At 46.9% G+C, this 21,377-nt stretch overlaps 1 protein-coding gene across 2 annotated transcripts in view; it reads right to left on the bottom strand.

Moving 5' to 3' along the window:
- Positions 1 to 21,377, bottom strand: part of PI4KA (phosphatidylinositol 4-kinase alpha) — a 614,454-nt gene that overhangs the window by 175,367 nt on the left and 417,710 nt on the right. For both annotated transcript variants that reach the window (XM_086942716.1, XM_086942717.1), the window contains exons 28-29: positions 16,080 to 16,169; positions 8,554 to 8,673 (exon numbers count right to left, since the gene is read on the bottom strand). In XM_086942716.1, the coding sequence (XP_086798842.1) occupies positions 8,554 to 8,673; positions 16,080 to 16,169 (210 nt within the window). The remainder of the gene's footprint in view (positions 1 to 8,553; positions 8,674 to 16,079; positions 16,170 to 21,377) is intronic.

Raw genomic sequence — 21,377 nt, 5'->3', positions numbered from 1 at the left:
AGGTAAATGTTGCTTACCATGTAAATATCTGTTTGTAGTGCTATGACTCCTCCTTAGTGGCCAGTAAACATGGGCTCCGCCACCATGTCAGATTTCATGGCACAGTGGGTGAGAATGTGTATGGGGTGCTGACGGAGAGTAGCATGGTGCACCATGCGTATTGTGAAGTTTCAAGATGACAAAGGATGATACCTGCAATTAGCAAAAGCTTCTGAGAAGAGAAGCTCAAGTGACTCAACAGCACTGCACGCTATAAACAGATGCTTTCAGGGTAACATTTTCAGTTTGCAGCATGTGTGGCTATAGATACACTTGCTCTGCACAGACTGTAAAGCTGTACCCTCGTAAAGCGGTGGCTAAAGACTGGCTGATGCAGATGACTGAAACAAAGCCCTCTATACGGTCTGGCGAACCATAATCTTTGGATAACGGTATTTTCCCTCAGAAAGCCAGGGTAGATCCTTGATTACAGGTGGAATGTGTCAGATACGGCACAGGTACGACTATCCTAGCTTTGTGGTAGCAAGTCTGGATACACTTGGCTATTCATCCTATTATACAGGCTTTAAAAACAGGGGGGTCCTTGTAAGGCTTTGCAACGCTACAAAAGCTGGGCAGATGTTCGGAAGGGCTTTGTCCTATTGATTTAATACATAAGAGCTTTTTTGACATCTAACGTGTCTAAGCCTCTTTCTGCTGAAGAGTCTGGGTGTGGAATAAAGACTGGGAGCTTTAGGATATAATTAAGGTGAAAGGGAGACACCACCTTGGGGAGGAATTTAGGACTGGCCCGGAGGACAAACCTGTCTTGGTGAGCCTGAATGAAAGGTTCTTGTAGGATGAGTGTCTGCAGTTCGCTTATGCACCTGATGGATGTAATGGCCATAAGGAAGGCCACCTTCTATGACAGGAGCAGCAGGAAGCATGAGTGTAAAGGCTCAAAGGGTGCTCCAGGAGCTTGTTAGGACCCCATTAAGGTACCATACGGGTTTCATAGGTACTCTGGCAGGTATGACTTTCTACACTCTCAATGAAAGCCTTGATAACTGGAATCCTAGGATGCAATAGCAGCTAGGTGCACACATATTGAGGTGAGGAGAGAATGACTTTGGAAGTGAAACATATAGCTGTTAATGCCCTAGACGTTAAGGGGGCTAGGTGTTTGGAGATGCTACTATGATAAACGTTTTCCAATTTCAAGTGTATCATGCCCATAAAGTAAGCCTACATGCTTACGGCAGAATGGGCATGCATTCCTGGAAGAGGTTGGGATAGCTAAACTCTAAGACCTCAGGTGCCAGATTGCTATGCTGAGATGTTTGGGACCTAGGTGTCTGATCTGCTCTCGTCTCGAAGTGCAGCGGTCTTGCCTGATTGGGGGATATTCTCGGCAGAGGTGCTGGAGGATATATCAAGGGGCATGGTGGACCAGGGTTGCCTGGCCGAGGTAGGAGCCAGCAGGAGAATCAGGAAAGTTTGTATCACTTTCCTCATCATGTACAGGAAAAGTGGGAGAGGAAGCAAAGCGTATTCAGCCACAGTGCATTGCCCATGGACAGTAGGCGTGGGTATGTGGAAGCCAAGTTTAGGCATTTTGCGTTCTCAGGGTGGTGAACAGGTCAACTTGCGGTGTGCCCCAACAGTGGAAGTATTTGTGTAGGATTTGGGGATGGGTGGACTTCCCACCCATGGATATGCTGATGCATCCTGCTGAGCAGGTCAGCTATTGTCCAAAGCAGGAAGATGTTCCACTAAGAGGTGTATGTGGTGGCAAATCACTCAGTGCCAGATCTCATTGCACTACTACTGAAAGCTGTGCGGAGTGTTTGCTGCCCTGTTTCTGTCAGCAATTCCTGGCAGTCCTGCTGACTGTCTTGATGAGTACTACCTTCCCTCGAATCCCCAGAGGAAGGCTTTGAGGGATAGGTGTACGGCTAGCAGCTCAATGTAGCTGATGTGGTTTGCCTGGCATTGAGAGGGGCCATATACTCTGGACAAAGAGGTCGAGATGCCCATCCGAGTCGTAGTAATGGTCGCCTGCCCTGCAACAGGTTGCTGCTCTTCCACTAATGCAGAGAGTGGTGAGAGTTGGCTTTCACCAGAATAAATCTTCCCAGTGACCGTCATCCTGTGACTATGACACTGCAAGGCACTCCTGTAGGGGGATGCATTCGGACCGTGTAATGGGGTACAATCGAAATGCATGTAGCCATCACGGTTCTGACTGTAAGTTGACGACTGGGCTGTAAAAGAAGCATCAGTTGCTGAAATGTCAATATTTCTGCTTCGCTGGGAAAGGCTTTCACTGTAACTGCGTTCCAGGCTGATCCAAGGAAAGGCTGGATCTGGAGGAGTGGAAATTGGGACTTGGAAGCTTTTATCTTAGGCTGTGGAGCAGGCACATTGATTCTTGTGTGTGGGATAGGCATTGTTGCCTACCACCACTCTTGATCATCCAATCCTCATGGTCAGCGAAGACATTAGTGCTCCCCTTAGCAGGTGTGCAGCCATGACTGCTAGACACATCAAGAATTCCCATAGAGCTGTGGTGACGCAAAAATAAATATTTTGAATTGGTAGAAATGTCCGTTTGCTAAGAAGTGAAGGTACAACAGGTTAATAGTATAGATGGGTATTTAAAGGCAGGAGCCCTTGAGCGCCGTCATGTAATCGTCATGTTGAAGTAGAGGGATGACAACCTACAGGGCTGTTCTACAGAAATACTCCAACAGGATGTACTGGTTTAGAGGCCAAAGGGTCAGAATAGGCCTCAGGAAGCTGACTTTTTGGGAATAATGACGTAAAGGAGTACAAGCCTTTTCCGTGATGATGTGGAGGCACTCTCTGAAGGAGCACTTGTACTTCTTCCTTTATGAGGCGCAGATGGTCGCTGCTGAGTACATGTGTGCAGGGTGGAATGTTGGGAGCGGTTGTGAGAAGTTGTAGGCAGTTGCCGCGGTGAACCAATCCGAAAACTCACTGATCTGATGTGATTTCCTCACATGTAAAAATGTGTAAATGTACAGGAATTTATATAGCGCAAATCACCGAGCGGTTTCTAAGCGCTTGCTTAGGGAACCCGTCCTGGTATTCCTCTGTGAGATAACCCCGGCAGGGTATCCGCAAGGTGAAAGCCAGGCATCCCGCCGCGAGGGGCCGTTGTGGAGATTAAGCAAGCTATTGCCCAGAGTCGCAGAGTGTGAACCCATGAATCGAGTAGGCACCGGAGCGAGAATTGTCGAGTCCATGGGCATTTTAGGACTCAAGACCCCGCCGAGCCGGGAATTGAACCCTGGTCCCGGGCTAACCTCTGCTTCCAGGTCTGCCTCCTCTAACCAGTGAGCCACACTTCTCCACTCTCCACATGCGAGACAGACTCACAGGAAGAGTCATCATGGTCCCGAGAGACATGTGAAAGTTGCATTCGTCATGATGGGCCATCTACTGGTATTTTGCTTTACAATGAGAGCAGTGTTGGAAGGGTGTCAATTCTATCAGCCTCCAGCAATCTACATTCTATGAGGATCAACAGAGGAAACATCACCCGCAGGGTGCACCATCCCAACGCATTGGGAGTTTAGCACTGGTCATCAATCTTTGAAGGTTGTTGGGTGAAGAAACACAATGGAATGTTGTTGAGGTATAGACTAGTTTTCTCAAACCACAAATGTCAAAGTCTAACTGGGTTAACTGGACGAATTTACTTTCAGGCTTTGATTGCTCACCTTCAACCCCTCATTTTTTTCTGACTCACCCTTTGCTATTCATTCACATTTACTGAATGATTATACGGAACAGGATTTGCAACATCTTGGACGGATGGTGCGGATACTTTGCACCAGCATTTGAAACAAGAGTCAACACTGACTCTTACTCAAATACCACCTCATGGTGTAGAATAGAATGCAAAGGTATACACATTATATAAGTTACTTACCCTTGGTAATGCTCTTTCAAGTTGCTTTTTCAACCACCTAAGGACAGAGTCTACACGTTTGAATACTCCCAGGGTGCCAGCCTGGATCCAGGAACTATTCTCCAGCAATGCTCATGTGCACCACAAGGGGGCACCTTGTGGCTTCACACTGGATCTGTACTGCCCCAGAAGAGACAGAGAGGAACCACATGTAAGTGCCTCCCCTGGGTAAAGGTTAGTTTCTTATTTTTCCCTTTCCATGCTCTCAGATCGAAGTGTGAACAACTGTCAGTAACAGTGTGCAGATTTCTTATTTGGGACACTTTCAAATGTTAAAAAGACACCACGTTACAGAACAGGGCGAGGGAGGGCAGTGAGGAATCTATGGTTAGCTCAAGAATCCACCAGCAAGATCGTTACTAATGGATACTTTAACCTCAGGTTCTCCATCTTACTATAGATATAAAGCAGTACCTCCACAGTCTCTGTAGTGGAATCAGACCGCAAAGGGTGAAAAGCCCTTCCTGCCAGACCTGACTTTCAAGGCAGTAGGGCTTTGTGAACATGTGCACTGGCACTTATGTCACAGCTTGGCAGATGTCAAGGACAGGCACTCCGAGTGCCAATACAGCGGTAGTAGCCTTAGCCTTGGCGAAATGGGCTCTCAGATTTCCCACGGCTGCTTCTTGGCCAGAGCATTGTAGAGGACTATCGACCTCCACCTCTGCATACCATGCCCTTTCTGCACCATGGCAAACCCGATAAAAAGCTGATCATCCCACAGTGTTCTTTGGGACGATTAATATCGCTTAAAGCCCTTTTGAGGGGTGAGGCGAAGGTAAAGAAGGCTGGCACGTTGATGGATGGCCAAACGTGGAGGAAAGTCATGACTTTAGGCAAGAAGGTTGCCCAAGTCCTCAGCACCAGTTTGTACAGCAAACAGATGGGATAGGGAGGTTGCCTCATCAGTCCCTGAAGTTCACTTAAATGGTGAGCTGAAGTAATCACAATGAGAAATACAGTCTTTTAAGTTAGAAGACGGAGCAAGCAGCTGTGAATAGGCTCAAAAGGTGTACAAATTAGAAACGTGAAGACCAAATTAGGGTCCCACTGTGGCATCTAAGATGCTTTGGGAGGAAATATTTGTATCAAACCTTTTATAAACCTCTTCACAACAGGTGATTTAAACAAGGACGATTGGTCCGGCAAATGCAGAAAAGCCAAAATGGCTGACCTATAACCTTGTTGTGCCAAAGACAAAGTTAATACAAAAAAAATATTTGATAGTTTAGCATGTAAAGGGTCAGTCTTGATGATACCACACCAGTACACAAACATCCCAGCATCTAGCATAAAAGGACTTCGTGGAAGGACACTTGGCTGAGAGGATGATATCCACCACGTCAGGCAAAAGATCAAGCACAGTCAACTGCTGCTGATTGATCCCCATGTATAAAGGTGAAGAATGCGTAGATCTGAGTGAAAGACCCTGACCTGCTGCCACCACATAATATCATCCTAAAATGGTAGACTAATCACAAGACAGAAGCCCATGTCCTAAAGTCTGGGAGATACACCTAACTGGCCCAATCTGAAGCAATTAAGATGACTTGGGTCTATTCATTCCTGATCTTTTTCAGAACTTAAGGAAGGAGAGGCAGGGTCGGAAAGACGTACAGGAGTCCCATGTTGAAATTCCAGCATGTTTTCTTGCAGGGTCTGCAATAAGCAAAACGTTTGGCGCTGTGCATTAGACTGAGATTAAATGAACCAGCCAGGATTCTCTGCACTGCTGGAAGATGTCCTGCACCACCTCATGTAGCCCATGCTTGTTCTGCCTGGCCCCACCTGCTACCCTTGACCACCCTGCCATTCAAAGACCCTGCAAGGTGGTTCACAAACTGAAAAATGTCCTGATTCCCCAATCATCTGCAGAGCTGCAGAGCCCCCTGCCACAGGACCCTGGACCCCACTCCACACTGCTTATTGAAGTACCGCAAGGCAGTAATACTCTCCAAGAGAACCTGCAACAGACTCTTGTTGATGGATGGCAGAAATGCCTTCAGAGCCAGAAGAATGTCCCTGAACTACAATATATTGGTATGGAGTAGGAATTTTTCGCTAGAACAGTGGTGAACACACAGAGAGAACACTGTGTCTCTGCTTTCTTTAAAAGATCTCAAAGCGGAATCACCTTTTCAAATTAAAAGGCATAAGTCATCAAAGGAAATATCCACGAGTGGCTTGAACATCTCCAGAATATCTTGTAGTTCACATTCATGCATGTCGACTGAGGACAACACCAGTGTCAACCATCCATCCCAGTCAATCAGCGGTATGTAGGTCAGCTTAAATCATATACTGGACCATGTCTTGTCCATCATGAATTGTCTGAGCCAAAGAGGACCTAAGGTCTTCCAGGACCACCAACAAGATCTCCCTGGCGATGTCCTAGAGGGCATGTGTGTACCAACCCACTAAAGAAGCAGCATTTACTGATTGTAATGCCATGCTGGCAGAGTAGAATATGTGTTTGCCAAATGCCTCAATCCTCTTGGACTCCTTATCCAGAGGAGCATTACTGATGGAATTCTGATGCATCAGGGGCGCACTTTAGGTTATGCTTAGACCCCGGACACCACAGGCAGATATTGTGCAGATCTGTGACAGACATCTCCTTCCTACAGTCATAGCATGGTTTAAATCCTGTAGTTTTTGGAGGACACACTTTTCATAACACTTTTTCGCCAAGAGAAAAATGTCAGAGTTGGTGAAACACCAAGACCTGTTTTGGGAGTAGAGCTTTGGATTCAAGTTAAAGGGCATGGAAAGAAAAGAACCAATGTCTACAAACAATGATGGTGTCTATATACAGCTCCAGGTTGTTACTTCCAGAGGCGTTGCATTGTAGCTGCAGAGCTCAAGGGTGCCACCTGTTGGTGTTTTCATGAACAATTGCTGGGAAAGTTCCAGATCCAGTGTAGCGCCTGGGAGAATTAATATAGTGGGGAATCTGCAGTTAGAAGTATCCATCAGATCATCAGAAACGTGCTTGCTCTAATTCAATGGAAATCCTATTAATATTATGAGTTTTATCTTATAAATACATACTTCTTAAAATGGGGATAAAAGCATTTTGACCTCACCAGCCAGGGTTGCATATCAAAGGCAGCAGGGCAGTCATTGTTTCTGGCCTTCGAGAGCATGGGCTCTCACCTGCAGGGACTCAGAAACTTGTCTGTGGTGGCGACTGAACGATACCAGTTAGGCAGCACACTAAGAGGCTGGTTGGTTTTCAGGGGGCATCTTTCGGTGCCCACTGCGTGCATGTTTTTATAAATCCATTACTGCCATCAGCAAGGATTTATTAAGACAAGGTATTTGATACCAAACACCATAGGCTTCAGTAAAGCCATCATGCAGCTGGGGAACTCGTAATGACCAGTGCCCTGTACATATACTTAAGATGGCTTCCCTGCTCACGTGTACTATCTAGTAACAGAACGAGACAGCACAGGGGCATATCTGCTCATGCAGATATGTCCTCACATGTAATATAATGCACCCTGCTTTAGGGCTATAAGGCATGATATATGGGTGACTTGCATATACTGCCTGCAGTGTCTGGGCGCATGACACACAGGGTGTGTGCCATGTCGTGTTTTCACACTTGTTTGCACCATTTTAGGCAACCTTCAATGGCAGTCTGCATGAGTTTGGTGGTCGGTCCCTTAGGGTGGCACAATACATGATGCAGCCCTTAGGGACCCTCTTTAGGACCCATGCCCTAGGTACTAGGGACTTACAGAGGCGGTAAAGTTCTTGCCGACTGAGGTACAACTGAACAGTTACCTTGCTTTAGGGAAAGAGCGCCAGCACTGGGAAACTGGTTAGCATGAACCCAGTGCACTTCAGTCAAAATTGCATCAGATACCAGGAAACAAAGTGGGGTGACCATCTCAAAAAGGGGCACTTTCCTACACTATTATCTGCAGCAGATGATGCACACACACACACACACACAGGCCATGCACAGTATCCACTCATGAGCACATGCCTTCCATTCTTTATGCCTGACGATGCACACAAGGCCAAGAACAGAGCACAGCCATGTGTTTGCTACCTCGATGATGCACACACAGGCCATGCAGAGTATCCACTCATCAACGGAAGCCCTCTTTTCTTTACAGCTCAAAACACACACATAGGTCATGCAGAGTATCAACTCGAGTGCACGCTTTGTACTCTTACAGCTGATGATATAGACAAGGCCATACAGACACTACAAGTCCCTTTATGATCTACAGCTGATGATGCACACACAGGCCAAGCATGGAATACATCCATGTGTTCCCTACTGAGATCCTGCTCACACGGGACATGCAGATTATCCACTCATGTATGCAGGCGCTCTATTCTTTACAGGTGACAATGCACCCAAAAGGCCTTAGTTCTCTACCATTGATAATGCATAAATAGTTCAAGCAGACCTCACCCATAGATAAGAACCATTCATTCTTTAAAGAGTATGATGTAAACATAATCTGTGCTTAGTATATATCCATGCAAGCGCAGTTTAACCTCTCTACATGTTATACTACAAATATGTTGGATTATCAGAGAAGTCAGCTACTTACCCCGAGTGTGGTGTTCTGCTTGTTGTAGCCTGCAAAGTGAAGGATGCTCTCCGTAGCCATGGCCAATCCTGTGTGCTGGGATAGTCCGGACACCCAGTTCTGGTGCTTGTTCAGGTATTCCTAGGAAAAACAAGCAACAGCATTCTAAATAAGACCTTTTTTAGAGAACCAAACTCCAAGTGCTAAACAAGATGAGTTGAGACCTTTGGCAGTGTGTGAAGAGATGTTGGAATGCAGCTTATCACCAAAACATTGACATTTTAATATCATTGAACAAAAACACAGTGGGCAAAATTTCACCAGGACAAAGATACTTGGGATCTTTATATCGTTGTAACAACCTCATCGGGTATTAAGGAAATTATCAGGTAAGGGACAAGTTTGCAGCTGGATTCAGGGCTAGGGGTAGGTTCAGGGCTGGGGCCAGGGCTATTGGTTGGTTCACTGCTAGGATTTGGTTCAGGGCTAGAGTAAGGTTCAGGGCTAGGTTCAGGACTAGGGTTGGGTCCCTAGCTAAGGTTAGGAGTGCGGCTAGGTTCCTGGGCTAAGGTTAGGTTTGCGGCTAGTTTCAGGGCTTGGGTTAGGCTCAGAACCAGGATTCGGATCAGGGCTTGGGTTGGGTCTCAGGCTAATGTTAGATGCACATCCTGGGACGAGGTGCCAAGCCTCCTCCCCAGAATGGGCAGGGTTCATTCACGATGGGGAAGGTTCAAAGGCTTGCCACCTTTGTGAGCTTCCCAAGGCCACTTGCTGCTTTCAGCAACTGTCCCCCATAGGTTCTGACCCCCACTTTGGGCGGGAGAACTGGCAGGAAAAACAAGAGAGGAAGAGAGGTGTGCCCACCTCTGCCAACTCCACCCCTCAGGTGGGGGAGGCGAGGTGAAGCACAACTCTCAGTCTCAGCCATCTTGCATATAGGGGGGACTCAGCCAACCAGGCACAGGCTCATGCCCCGCTCCCACTGGAGGGTGGCAAAAGAGGGGTGTACCCACCCCAGGGAATATACCCACTAGTCCCTACCTTTTACCTACCTGTAATGCCCCTAAATCTAGTATTTAAGGTCATCCCTGGACCTTGCTTCTTCAGACCAGTAGAAACTACAAGAAAAGAGGAACAAAGACTAAACAGCTGTGTAAAAGCTAACAAGAGGAAGACGCACACTGACTTGGCCCCAGCCCTACCAGCCTGTTTCCACTGCGAACCTGCTCTTGCGAAATCCCTGTGTGTCCTGCAGCCAGCAACCTCGAACACCCCGGAGGACCCGCCTTGATCACCAGATTTGTTCACCTGCAACCTCTGGCTCTGGTCGGACACCGCAAATCCGCACCACTCTGCACCCGCCGTCCATGGCCCGAGCTTAAGTAAGTAAACACCACGAGGAGGTCCCCCCAGCGATCCTTACCTGCGATCCGGCGACCAATGACTTGCCTCAAACCTCTAGGCGACGCCTGCAGCCTAAATCCAGAATGTCCACCCAACCGCGACCAGGAGATGGTAAGAAAATCCGACCCCAAAAGGCACCCTGCACCAGACACCCCATGGCCTTGGGTGGCCAAATCAACAGTGCGTAACCAACCCCTAACTTCCCAACTTACCTCTCGAAATTGTGGCCGCACCCAGAAGACCTTCGTCCCCAAGCCTGCAGTGCTGTTGCAAACCGGAGGTTCCCCTTTGCAAACAACAGGGGGCCGATGTCGAAACAGCACCCTGCACCCAGCCGCCCTGGTGCAGCTGAGGGTGCACCTTTGGTACTACTTTGTTTCCCCATTTAACCCGGGCTAAAGTCCAGGAGCTTAGATCTCACAACCAAGTGGCCTGCTTGTCGGCAGCCACCAACCAGAGGCCCTCTATCGCCCATTGGATAACAATGGGCCTCAGCACTCTACACACGCCCGCCCTAGTGCCGCTGAGGGTGTAACAAGAGTGCATCCTTGACCCTGGGGGACCCTTGAGTCTACCCCCAGAACCTCAGCTTCCACTACCACATACTTACCTTAACACCAATAACACTATTTTACTCCATTGGATAACATTGACTGTTTTTCTTGGAAACGTTTCTGTGTGGAGTTTGAAAAACTAAAGCAGTTCTTTAAAATTGTACTTTTTAACAAAAACTCTTTTACTTACCGGTTTACAGGAGATACCCCAGAGTAGTATCCAGATATGCTACTCTGTGTAAGAAAAGTAATCTAAAAAGTAACTTACCTGGTATTTTACTGAAAAGCCGATTCAAGTCTATTTACTGTATTTACATAGTATTGCATTTCCCTGCAACCATACTGTGAGTCAAAACAAAGTGCATATACACTTACAAATTCAAACTGTTTACAAACTGCATTACTACTCTAAAGTATTTATTGCTTACCTGTGCCAGGCTCTCTTGGTTCTAGAAAATAAAATAACTAAAAGAATATTTTTATAACAAAAACAAATTGGTCTGAAGTTCAGTCTTTGAGTGTGTGAATTCATTTGCTGAGTGTGTATAACCAATGCTTAACACTGTCCTCTGATACTGTTTGACCACTCTACCATAAATAGAAGATGAGGTGTTATCTAACTTCACCTCTGCCTACCTATGGGGTTCCACTGGACTCTATGCACACTACAACTCACTTTGGTATAGTATATACAGAGCCAGCTTCCTACATACCAAACGTCTTAGTTTTCAGTGTAGCCATTAGGTGCTGTGGAGTTCGTAATGACAAACTCCCAACACCATATACTCTTAATGGCAGCACTGCACTTACAATGTCTAAGAACGGACCTAGACACTGCAGGGATACAGGGGTCAGGCACCTGTACCCTCACCACTGGTGTAGTACATCCAGCTAGAGGGGTGACTGATCTATGCCAGGGCAGTAGGTTGTAGGCATGGCACACAGGGATGTGTGCCATGTCGACTCTTCACTTTGTTCTGCACCAAACCATGCAGCCTGCAAAGGCAGTTTGTGTGTGTAAAGGCACAGGGCCTCTAAGGGTGGCACAATAAGTGCTGCAGCTCTTAGAGGCCTTCCCTGGTCACAGTGCCCTGGGTAGCTGTGGTACCATTTACCAGGGGCTGACCTGTGGCCAGAGATGCCAATTGGGTTGGGGTTAGTTTTTATGAAAGAACACAGGCCCTGGGACCATGATTGGCAGGGGCCCAGGGCACATCTAGTCAAAAGTGCATCAGTAGTCTGGCAACAAGTGTGGGGGTTACTGCAACTAAAACCCAGCTCTCACACTTCGTGACAGGGTTAGGTTCACAGATGGGTACAGGGCTACTACTAGATTTGGGGGTACGTTTTATTTCAGGGCAGAGTGAGTTTACTGATAACTTTAGATTCAGAGATATGGTTAGGCTCAGGACTTGGGTTAGGGTTAGGGCGAGGACTAGGGTTGGGTTCAGGGTTAGGGTTGGGTTCAGGGCTAGGGATGGGTTCATTTCTAATTTTGGGTTCAGAGCTAGGATCAGTCTAGGGTTAGGCTCAGGACTAAGGATAGGGCCAGGACTATGGTTGGGTTCAGGGCTAGAGTTAGGTACATGCTAGGGTTGGGTTAACTGCTAAGTTTGGGTTCAGGGCATCGCCAACTTCGTACGAAAGATTGTGCAGAGATGAGTGAACTCCATGTAGTAGCAATAGTATGCTCCTAAACCAAACGGTTTCCGCACAAGACCGGCATTAATTAATGGCAAGACAGATCCGGTGTCCACTTGGTGGACACAAATGAGACCCAGTGCTCGTCCAGGCAATGTAATTTTGTATAGACTGATACCTGTAGTTTGAGTCTGGATGCAGGCTCACTGTAGCATATAAACACAGAGTATAGGCACCTGCCTTGCAGGGCACAAACCCAGATGACAATGAAGGTTTGGAGTTAGAAAGTAACCAGTAGGATGTAGAAGTGAATCCCTGGGGCAATTGAAAACAGAGTAATTTTTGTCACTCCTCTGGCAGGCACTGTGCCACTGAAGTGGGACACCGTAGCAAGAGAAGGACACCTCTTCCAAGGTAGCAGGACAAGAAGAGCTGGAACTGGCACTGGTGGGTCGACCAATGACAAGGTCACTGGTGGGGCTCGGGGTGGCAGTTTGCTAGTGATGAGAAGAAAAGATACAGGAAATTCTTTACCTTGGAGTTTCTTGAGGCGTCCAATTTCACTAGTCAAATGTCGTACGCATAGGTTCTCTTGAAGCTCGTCGCACAACAAAATGTAGTAACGACGTCCATACGTGTAGAGGATCTTCAGATGTTTATTTGTAGTTAGTTACAGGACATGTAGTTAAGTCCAATACAGAACCCCACCAGGAGCAGCCAGCATGCTGATCAGCCCTTCTCAACTGACACTTCTGACTCCCAACATTCTGTAACACATCATCCATGGAACATTCCACTGGCAGAGCATGAGGTGACCTGAATAACATCAAAGGCAGGATACTACAGGCTCATACTAGGGTTGGGTTAACTGCCAAGTTTGGGTTCAGAGCTAGGTTGAGGGCTAGATTTATGCTTAGTGCTAGTTGCTAGAAGTAGGCTCAGAGCTAGGTTTGGGGCTAGAGTTAAGCTTGATGCGAGGGGTAGGCTCACAGGTAGGTTTGTGGCTTAGGTTAGATTCATATCTACAGTTTGGATAGTTACGTTTTGTAGTGATATTGTTAGTATAGGATACCTATTATGCTCACACTGTTTGAACACTCAGCTGCTGAAGATACCAGTACTGTTTGCACAAGAACAGCACGTGAGCACAACACAGGAGTTGTAGCATCTTAAACATCTAAAAGAGGAGGGCCATATGTAACAGCTGTATTGGATGGAGCAAATCTGCCTTCTATAGTCCTACAGATAAGTAAAGATTCCAAACTTTTTTATATGCGAGATTAATGTCATGAAAAGCAAGAAAGAGGCACGTCACTGGAAAGCAAGCGAGTGGTTGCTTCTGCCGCTGTCAGCATTGTAGCAGTGTGGGCAGATCTATCATATCAAACATAACAGAGGTGTTGTGCCTGCAGCCGGAGTTGGGGTTGGCAAAATCAACGACCAGATGGTTGGCAAGACGAGCGGCGCATGCGTGAAAACCTGAGCATGCGTATACGCGTTGTTCCCGGCATATAGCCCATTCCCTCCATCCCAAGAACGCTTCGCGTTCCTTTCTGGTTCCGGGGTCGTTTGGTTTCACATCCGGGTCACGGTGGTGGCGTTCTGCGGGTCCCGTCGGGATTGCAGCTGGCGTTGGTATCGATATAGTGCAGGTATTTGAGCTTTAGGCATCTGTCTGTTCTCTTGTGAAGATAGCGGTTTTCTGTTAAATCGCTAGTGGATTGGAGGCATTTATTTGTGGCTAGCTTCAGATGCTATCCCTGAGTCTTAAAGGGATTAGCATTTCTTTCTGAGATTGTCTTGTTTCCCCATGAGCTGTTGGCTATTGGGCAGAATAATTTAGTATTGGGAATATCCCCCTCTTTTTGTTAGGACTAGAGGAGTATCGATTCTGGTCCTAGCTTCAACCCTTATTTTGATTTCAAGTTGGAACTAGAGGAGTATTGATTCTAGTTCCATCTCCTTATTTTGTGTTCCTTTATACATAAGGTAGGCAAAGAGTCATATCTCATATATTGGGTATTGGTTGTAGCGTAAAGGTTAATCATTCATGTTACATTGCAGGGCATATGGAGTAACTACATTCCTATGATCAACCAGTCATAATTCCTTTCCTTTGCCCACCTCTACACACCAGACGATACATAGATTTCTCACCCTTCCTAGATTTTCTACTACATACCAATAAGACTTACACTAATGTTTGTTCTTTGTCCTTGCATCTAGGAGATGGTTTACAGAGGTGCATTGATTCCCCAAGATTAACAGTCACTTCAGCTGTGTATGAAGACACCTGTTTTTTCCCCTACTTTCCTTGTTTTGTTTTCCTGTTTTCCCTTGACGGGCATCACTATTTGTGTCCAGTTATTCGATTCTGGCATATGGTGAACCAGTTGGGGGAAGTTGGGAATTGAGCATCACTTCCGTTGTACTTCCGAGGCAACATCAGCTACAAGCTTGACAAGAGGCACCTTACAAAATCAACACTGAAACCCAGCCTAACAGCACACTAAAGTAGAGAGAAAGGACAGGATACACAAGGGTAAACAAGAGAGACCGACCAAGTGGAGAAAGGGAAAGAGATGAAAGAGTGAGAAAGGAGAATGTCAGGCTGAGAGGAAGAAAAAGGGAGACAGAGTTAGTACAAAGTTTGTTCTCTACAGTGGCCCATTAAGTGTGAAGACATGCCTATATTCACAGCTCTTCAACACCACCATCTTTCATACATTTTTGTTCTTTTTCACTTTCCGGGCACTACAAGAGAAATGTGAGTTACCTAAAGTGGAGACATTTCGGTATCTGCAGATTCCCCATGCCTTAATAACGGCACTCCCAGATATGAGGACACTTCCGGAATCTTCCCCACTGGAGGACCGGCTGCTCTCTGAACCAATTCCAGACAAAGCTATATCATTAACATACTGCAAACTTTGCAATAACCTACCTGACCCCTTCCAAGCTTTACGTAGTTGGTGGAAAGCTGACATAGGGGGGCATTGATGATGAGGACTGTCAGACGGCGCTAATGTCACCAAGGGAGGTGGCTATTGTGCACAGTTTTCGACTGATCCAATTAAAATTTTTATATAGAACCTACCACATTGGGGTCACGCTAACGAAAATGGGACATAGGCAGGACGTATTTTGTCTGAGGGGATGTCACCAGGAAGCGTCTTTCTACAACACAATATGGGAATGCCCGTTCATACGACCCATATGGAAGGGGGCAACAACACATATGCAGGAGGCACTGGTCAAAGAGGTCAACCTCACTCCACCACTGGGACTTTTAAATATCTGTGACGCGACCGATCTCACGGAGGCAGAACATCAACTGGCTACTCTGGGGTACACACTTGTTAAAAGAGCAATAGCGATGAAATGGAGAGAAGGGAGAGGCCAACATAAACGACCTGGGCGTCTGAACTCAATAAGTGCATGATTGCTGAAAAGAAGTCTCTAAATCTCAAGAATGTCGCAAAAAATGGGATGAAAAATGTGTGTGTGTGGGGGGGGGGGGGGGGAGTGAAATACATATCGAGGGGACTTGTATATATATATATATCCCCAAATGTGGCAATGGCCATGTCCAGAAAAGCTGATGCTATGATTGATTGATCACTTCTCCTGATATTACAAGATTGAACTGTATGTATAACAATGGTTGTGATGACTGAAATATAATATTCAATAAACATTTTTTTTAACTATATGAAAGATATAATAATGTAGAAGGGAAAGACTCCTTATCTTAACCAGAGTTTCCCAGTGTTGGTATCTTTCATACAGTTACCCCTTCTCAATGTACCTTTCATGTTAGAACGTGAAAGGCATGTCAATGTAAATCCCAATGCTGAACAATTAAGAGGACGCCTGAAGGTCAGCTGCAGGGGTACCATTAACTGGTTCCAATATAGCACAGAATGCTCCACTAACACAAGTAGGTACCTGGAGGTGAGATTTGGTGACAGACGGAGCCCACTTCATTGCTTCCTGCAAAATCATTCCACAGCGTGCCGCAAAATCCTTCACAATGCTCTGCAAGAAACACAATAATGGATATGTTATTATTCACATTTACTATCCACACCTATCCAGAATATCACAACAATACAATCATATCCTCCAACTACTGTACTGATAGCATTTTTAGGTCTCGCGACCTATCGATGCGCGCAAGCGCATCGAGCGTAGCGAGAATTCATGTCGGCGAAAACATCTTCAAACCAAAGGGCTTTCAGCCCCGCGGTTTTCATGCAGTGCCCGTGTACATGCACGCGCACTCCTCCCACACCAGCAACTCCCCCCTCCCACACCAGCACCTCCCCTCTCTTTCCACGCAATCACAGCCTCCCCCTCCCACACCAGCACCTCCCCCCTCCCACACAAGCACCTCCCCTCTCTCTCCACGCAATCACAGCCTCCCCCTCCCACACCAGCACCTCCCCCCTCCCACACCAGCACCTCCCCTCTCTCTCCACGCAATCACAGCCTCCCCTTCCCACACCAGCACCTCCCCTCTCTCTCCACGCAATCACAGCCATGCTGCACTGCCGAGCCTGGGCTTTTTTATTTAATTTAATTTAGAGCTGCGGACGCCTCAATCTCCTCCCACCTCGCATGGCCGTCCTTTCTGCCCGCCAGCACTTCAGTTCCGCCCTGAGAGCATGGTATTATCTTCTTATTTCCATCACGTCCATCGCTAAAAGAGAGGAAGGCTTACAGGAAACATCCTCTGCAGTGGGGCTTATCTCGACTGGGACAGTAATTCAAAGTTAAATGGCGCCCCCCCAACCAGTCTCCCGCCCCCATCCGGCTTTCCTCCGAATCCGCCTCCCCTCACTCGCATTCCCGCCCAAGGCTCTCCCGACCCCATCCGACTTCCCTCCGCGCATCTCCCGTTTAAGAAGGCTCCAATTCGCTGCTTCTAGCAAGTTAGTGGTTATATTTTTCAGTTGCAGCAGTTAACAAAGGCTTCTCTCTCAGGAATGGCTTCACGTTAAGAACTGTGCCGTCCCCTTTCTGGAACGGGTTTTACATTTTTTAATATGATCGTGTGGGTACCTTCCGGTCATTGTTTACAGTTCGTGTTGAAACATCACTGAGTCGCTTGCAACAACCCTAGAATCGCCATGCCGCATTCATTCTTAGATGTTTCTGTTCTCAGCACAACCTGGCTTCATCCATCTCCGCCTCCGCCCCCCCACCAGGCTCTCCCGCCCCCATCCGGCCCATCTGCCACCAAGCTCTCCCGCCCCCATCCACGTGCATCTCCTCTCCCTATTCTCCCGCCCCCATCCGACTTCTCCTCCCCTCAATCTCGCATTCCCGCCCCCCCACCAGGCTCTCCCGACCCCATCCGGCTTCCCTCCGCGCATCTCCCGTTTAAGAAGGCTCCAATTCGCTGCTTCTAGCAAGTTAGTGGTTATATTTTTCAGTTGCAGCAGTTAACAAAGGCTTCTCTCTCAGGAATGGCTTCACGTTAAGAACTGTGCCGTCCCCTTTCTGGAACGGGTTTTAAATTTTTTAATATGATCGTGTGGGTACCTTCCGGTCATTGTTTACAGTTCGTGTTGAAACATCACTGAGTCGCTTGCAACAACCCTAGAATCGCCATGCCGCATTCATTCTTAGATGTTTCTGTTCTCAGCACAACCTGGCTTCATCCATCTCCGCCTCCGATAGCCGCTTGTCCCTGGCATTACCTTCCTCTATTTGGAGGCACCATTTTCTGTTCAGTACGTCTTGATTAATCGTCCGGCTGCCTCTTTAAAGCTATTACACATACAAGCCAGAAATATTGGCTTTGCCAAGGGTTGTTATTTGCATAAGATAAAATCAGCAACAACGATCACCTCGTTGTTCATAATATTGAAAATGATTCAGTTCTGAATTGAGACTGAAAGAACTTTCACGAGTTTCTTTCAAGTGACCTCAGCGGCAGTGACGAGAGGTCTGCTTCAGGGTTCAGATGTTTCTTCACGTGAGAGTGAGGGCAACAATGGAGAGCCCGATGGGACCCGTCTCGGTGCCTTTTTTGTTTTTTTATTTTCCCTTAAAGCCCTGGACGTGTAGGCTGATAATAGGGCGAATTAATCCTGACGTTTTCGTTTTTTTTGCCCTCAGCGGCTCCCTCGGGGTAGCAGCCACAGGGACTGTGCACTGACGTCACATTAGAACATGTTCATCTTCTTTTACAATATTTTTAAAACTTTAAAAATGTTCTCTAAATATTCCAGAACTTGGTTGGTTAGAATTGTAAAAACTATTTCTTGCTGTACTTTGGGGGAAAGCGCACCTTTCTGAAATGTTCTGCGACTGAAATTAAAATCAGCCCTGCCAAGACAAACAGACCAACCCCGCTCAAATGGCACGTTTATCGACCCCGGAAGGAGGAAGCTCTGCATCAGCCCAACTGGGATTCGGGCGTGTGAGCTACCCAATGCAACGAGGCCTCTGCAGCAGGGCCCCCATCCACGGACCTGCTTTGACAATGTTACAACAGCCCCCAGGCACTAGAGAATGCTGAGGGTTGGCCTGTTGAGGCTTGATCGCCCGTGATTTTAACATCACACCCAATACGATCGAAGCTGCTCTCTCGTTGTCTCTCTTACTGGCTCCACGTTCAAGCAAACACAACAACCACGACCCCACTTCCCACCGTTGCTTTCCACACACACTAAGTTATGTTTGGTACACTCGGCTGTGAGTGAGTCTGTGTGTGACAAATATGCGTAACAAAGTCTAGGTTCATTTAAGACCATGCACTCCCGAACTGACAAGCCCACGCACCACCCCTATCCCCCATCCCCCGTCCCCACAGGCCCGCCCTTCCTTAGATTTCACTCAGCCCTCAACTAGAATTGAACACTCATTCATTCTCCCGGGAAAGTTTGCATAGCAACATACAAGGACTATGAGTTAGGGAGGGTAAAACATACACCTCACAAAAATCTAGATTAACTTTTTATGGATTATATTTAACCCTGAATAAATGCACAAATATTTGCAAAGAATCGACAAGCAAGTTTGGAATACTGCAAAGTAGCGGTAGTGCTGACTAGGCTTAATACCTCTGGGCATCTCTGAGGACAGGGCCGGACTGGTAACCAATTACCCCCATGCTACTTTTGTTACTAGAGGCCGATATGGAAGCAACGCTGCAAAACCAGCCCCCACCTCAGCAAAACCAGCCCCCAATAACAAAACCGCCCCCCACTGCTGCAAAACCGTCCCCTATCACTGCAAAACCGCCCCCACTGCTGCAAAAGCGGCCCCCAGTAAAAGAAAACCGCTGCAGAACTGGCCCCCAGTAACACAAGCACTGGCGTTGCCAATAGGTTTCGCATTTGGAAAGTTGGAGCTATTGGTTTTGTAAATGACATTTTATATTTATATATTGTTATTGACAATGCCAATAACGATATATAAATATAAAATGACATTTACAAAACCAATAGCTCCAACTTTCCAAATGCGAAACCTATTGGCAACGCCAGTGCTTGTTTAAAGAGAAGGTTTTACATGGTAAATATTGAATTGATATCGGTTTGTTTTAAAAAGTGGTTTACATTAAAACTGGGACTTCTCTTAAAAAAACGTAAGCGTCCAGTGTGTCTCACAGCTGCAATATGGGTAGCTCGTTTCTAAGCACTCAATATTTTGGCAAACAAGGGGGCCTACAGAGAGTTACTGCGTTTTGCAGAGGATCACACTGTTTGGTTGATTCGTGCGCGCCGGGATTCAGTGTTAATTAAATCGCCGCGTTCTTCAGTTCAAGCATTTTTCAGCATAATCTGAGCACGTAAACTTCACACTAATACCCAGTAACGAGAAAACCAAGAGCTAAACAGAAGCAAAATGTATCCACCATCTCTCCTCTCATACTGTAGGGGCCTGGCGAATGCTTTAGTAATATGCACAAGCAATTACTGCCACAGCTTTATTTAAAAATGTCACAAAAAGATGTTAATATTTCACCTCTGTTCTTGTTTTATGCTGTTTTACTTTGACATAAATACCAGTTTAACATGAAACTGCAACGGCATTTCCAATGCATTAGTTCCATTACTGGATGGTACGAACGAACAGGGAAGCCATCCTAAGTATATGTACTGGGCACTGGTCATTAAGAGTTCCCCAACTACATGATGGCTTCACTGACGATACTGCTGTTTGGTATCAAACACCTTGTCTTAATAAATCTTTACTAATGCCAGTACTAGAATTATAGGACATGCACCAAGAGGTGCCCCCTGAAATCTTACTAGTCTTCTAGAGTGCTGGCTGACTGGATCCTTCCAGCCTGCCACCCCTGATGCGTTTCGGACCCCCTATAGGTGAGAGCCCACGCCCTCAGGAGGTCAGAAACAATGCCTATTCTGGCAGGAGGTGTTATCACTTCCTCCAGCAGGTTGGCTAGTCAATCTGCATTCCTAGGCCAGAGACTTCAAAGCCTCTGCTGCCTTTGATATGCAACCCCGGCTTTCCCCAGACCTGGGAGATGCCACCCCCTGCCCTGAGCCCCATTTGGCACCAGGATAGGCAGGAAAATTAGCTAGTCAAGTGGCATGTTCACTTTCAGGCTAGTTACACCTCTAAGGTGGGCTGCCTCATGTCAACACAGAAAGATTTGGATGGAATTAGAAACTCTGGGTCTGGGTTATGCCCACTACCCACAGGAAGTCGTCATATAAGGGGTGTAGTGACCCCAAGGGTAAGTAGCCAGTTGGCTACTAGCCTTCACGCCCCTTAACACCCCTAAATTTAGTATTAGGATGGACCCCTGAAACCAGGAAAGCAGATCAAGGCAAGACTTCAACTACTAGGAACCGAGGAAGAAGAAGGACTGATAGAGCGATAACAGAGGACCTGCATCAAACAATAGCGCCAAACACTAACAGCCTGCTTGTACTGCACCAATCGCCAAGGCCGACTTCACAAAGAACTGGATACCGTCCAAACCCCTTGGCAGACCATCCAGAATCTTAACAACCAGAAAAGATCTCCCTCTCACTTTGCCATTGGATTCAAGCAAACCTGGCTGAAGACGGCTGAAATGCCAGAAACCGGTCCTAGGAAGCTTGTTTCCTGTCCAGCGAAGGCATGGCTTGGCAGTTTGGGCTGGACTGTTCCCATGAGGCACAGGGTCAGACTGATTTGCATATGTTCATGTCTGAACTGGGATGGCAGAGTGGTTTAAAGAACGGTGATGGATTAAACCCAGATCTGTTGACTGTGTGTGAG

The sequence above is a fragment of the Lissotriton vulgaris genome, chromosome 11 (assembly GCF_964263255.1).
Source record: "Lissotriton vulgaris chromosome 11, aLisVul1.2, whole genome shotgun sequence".
Lineage (NCBI taxonomy): Eukaryota > Metazoa > Chordata > Amphibia > Caudata > Salamandridae > Lissotriton > Lissotriton vulgaris.
The sequence above is the reverse complement of the archived record's forward strand: the minus strand, read 5'-3'. Positions and strand labels throughout refer to the sequence as shown.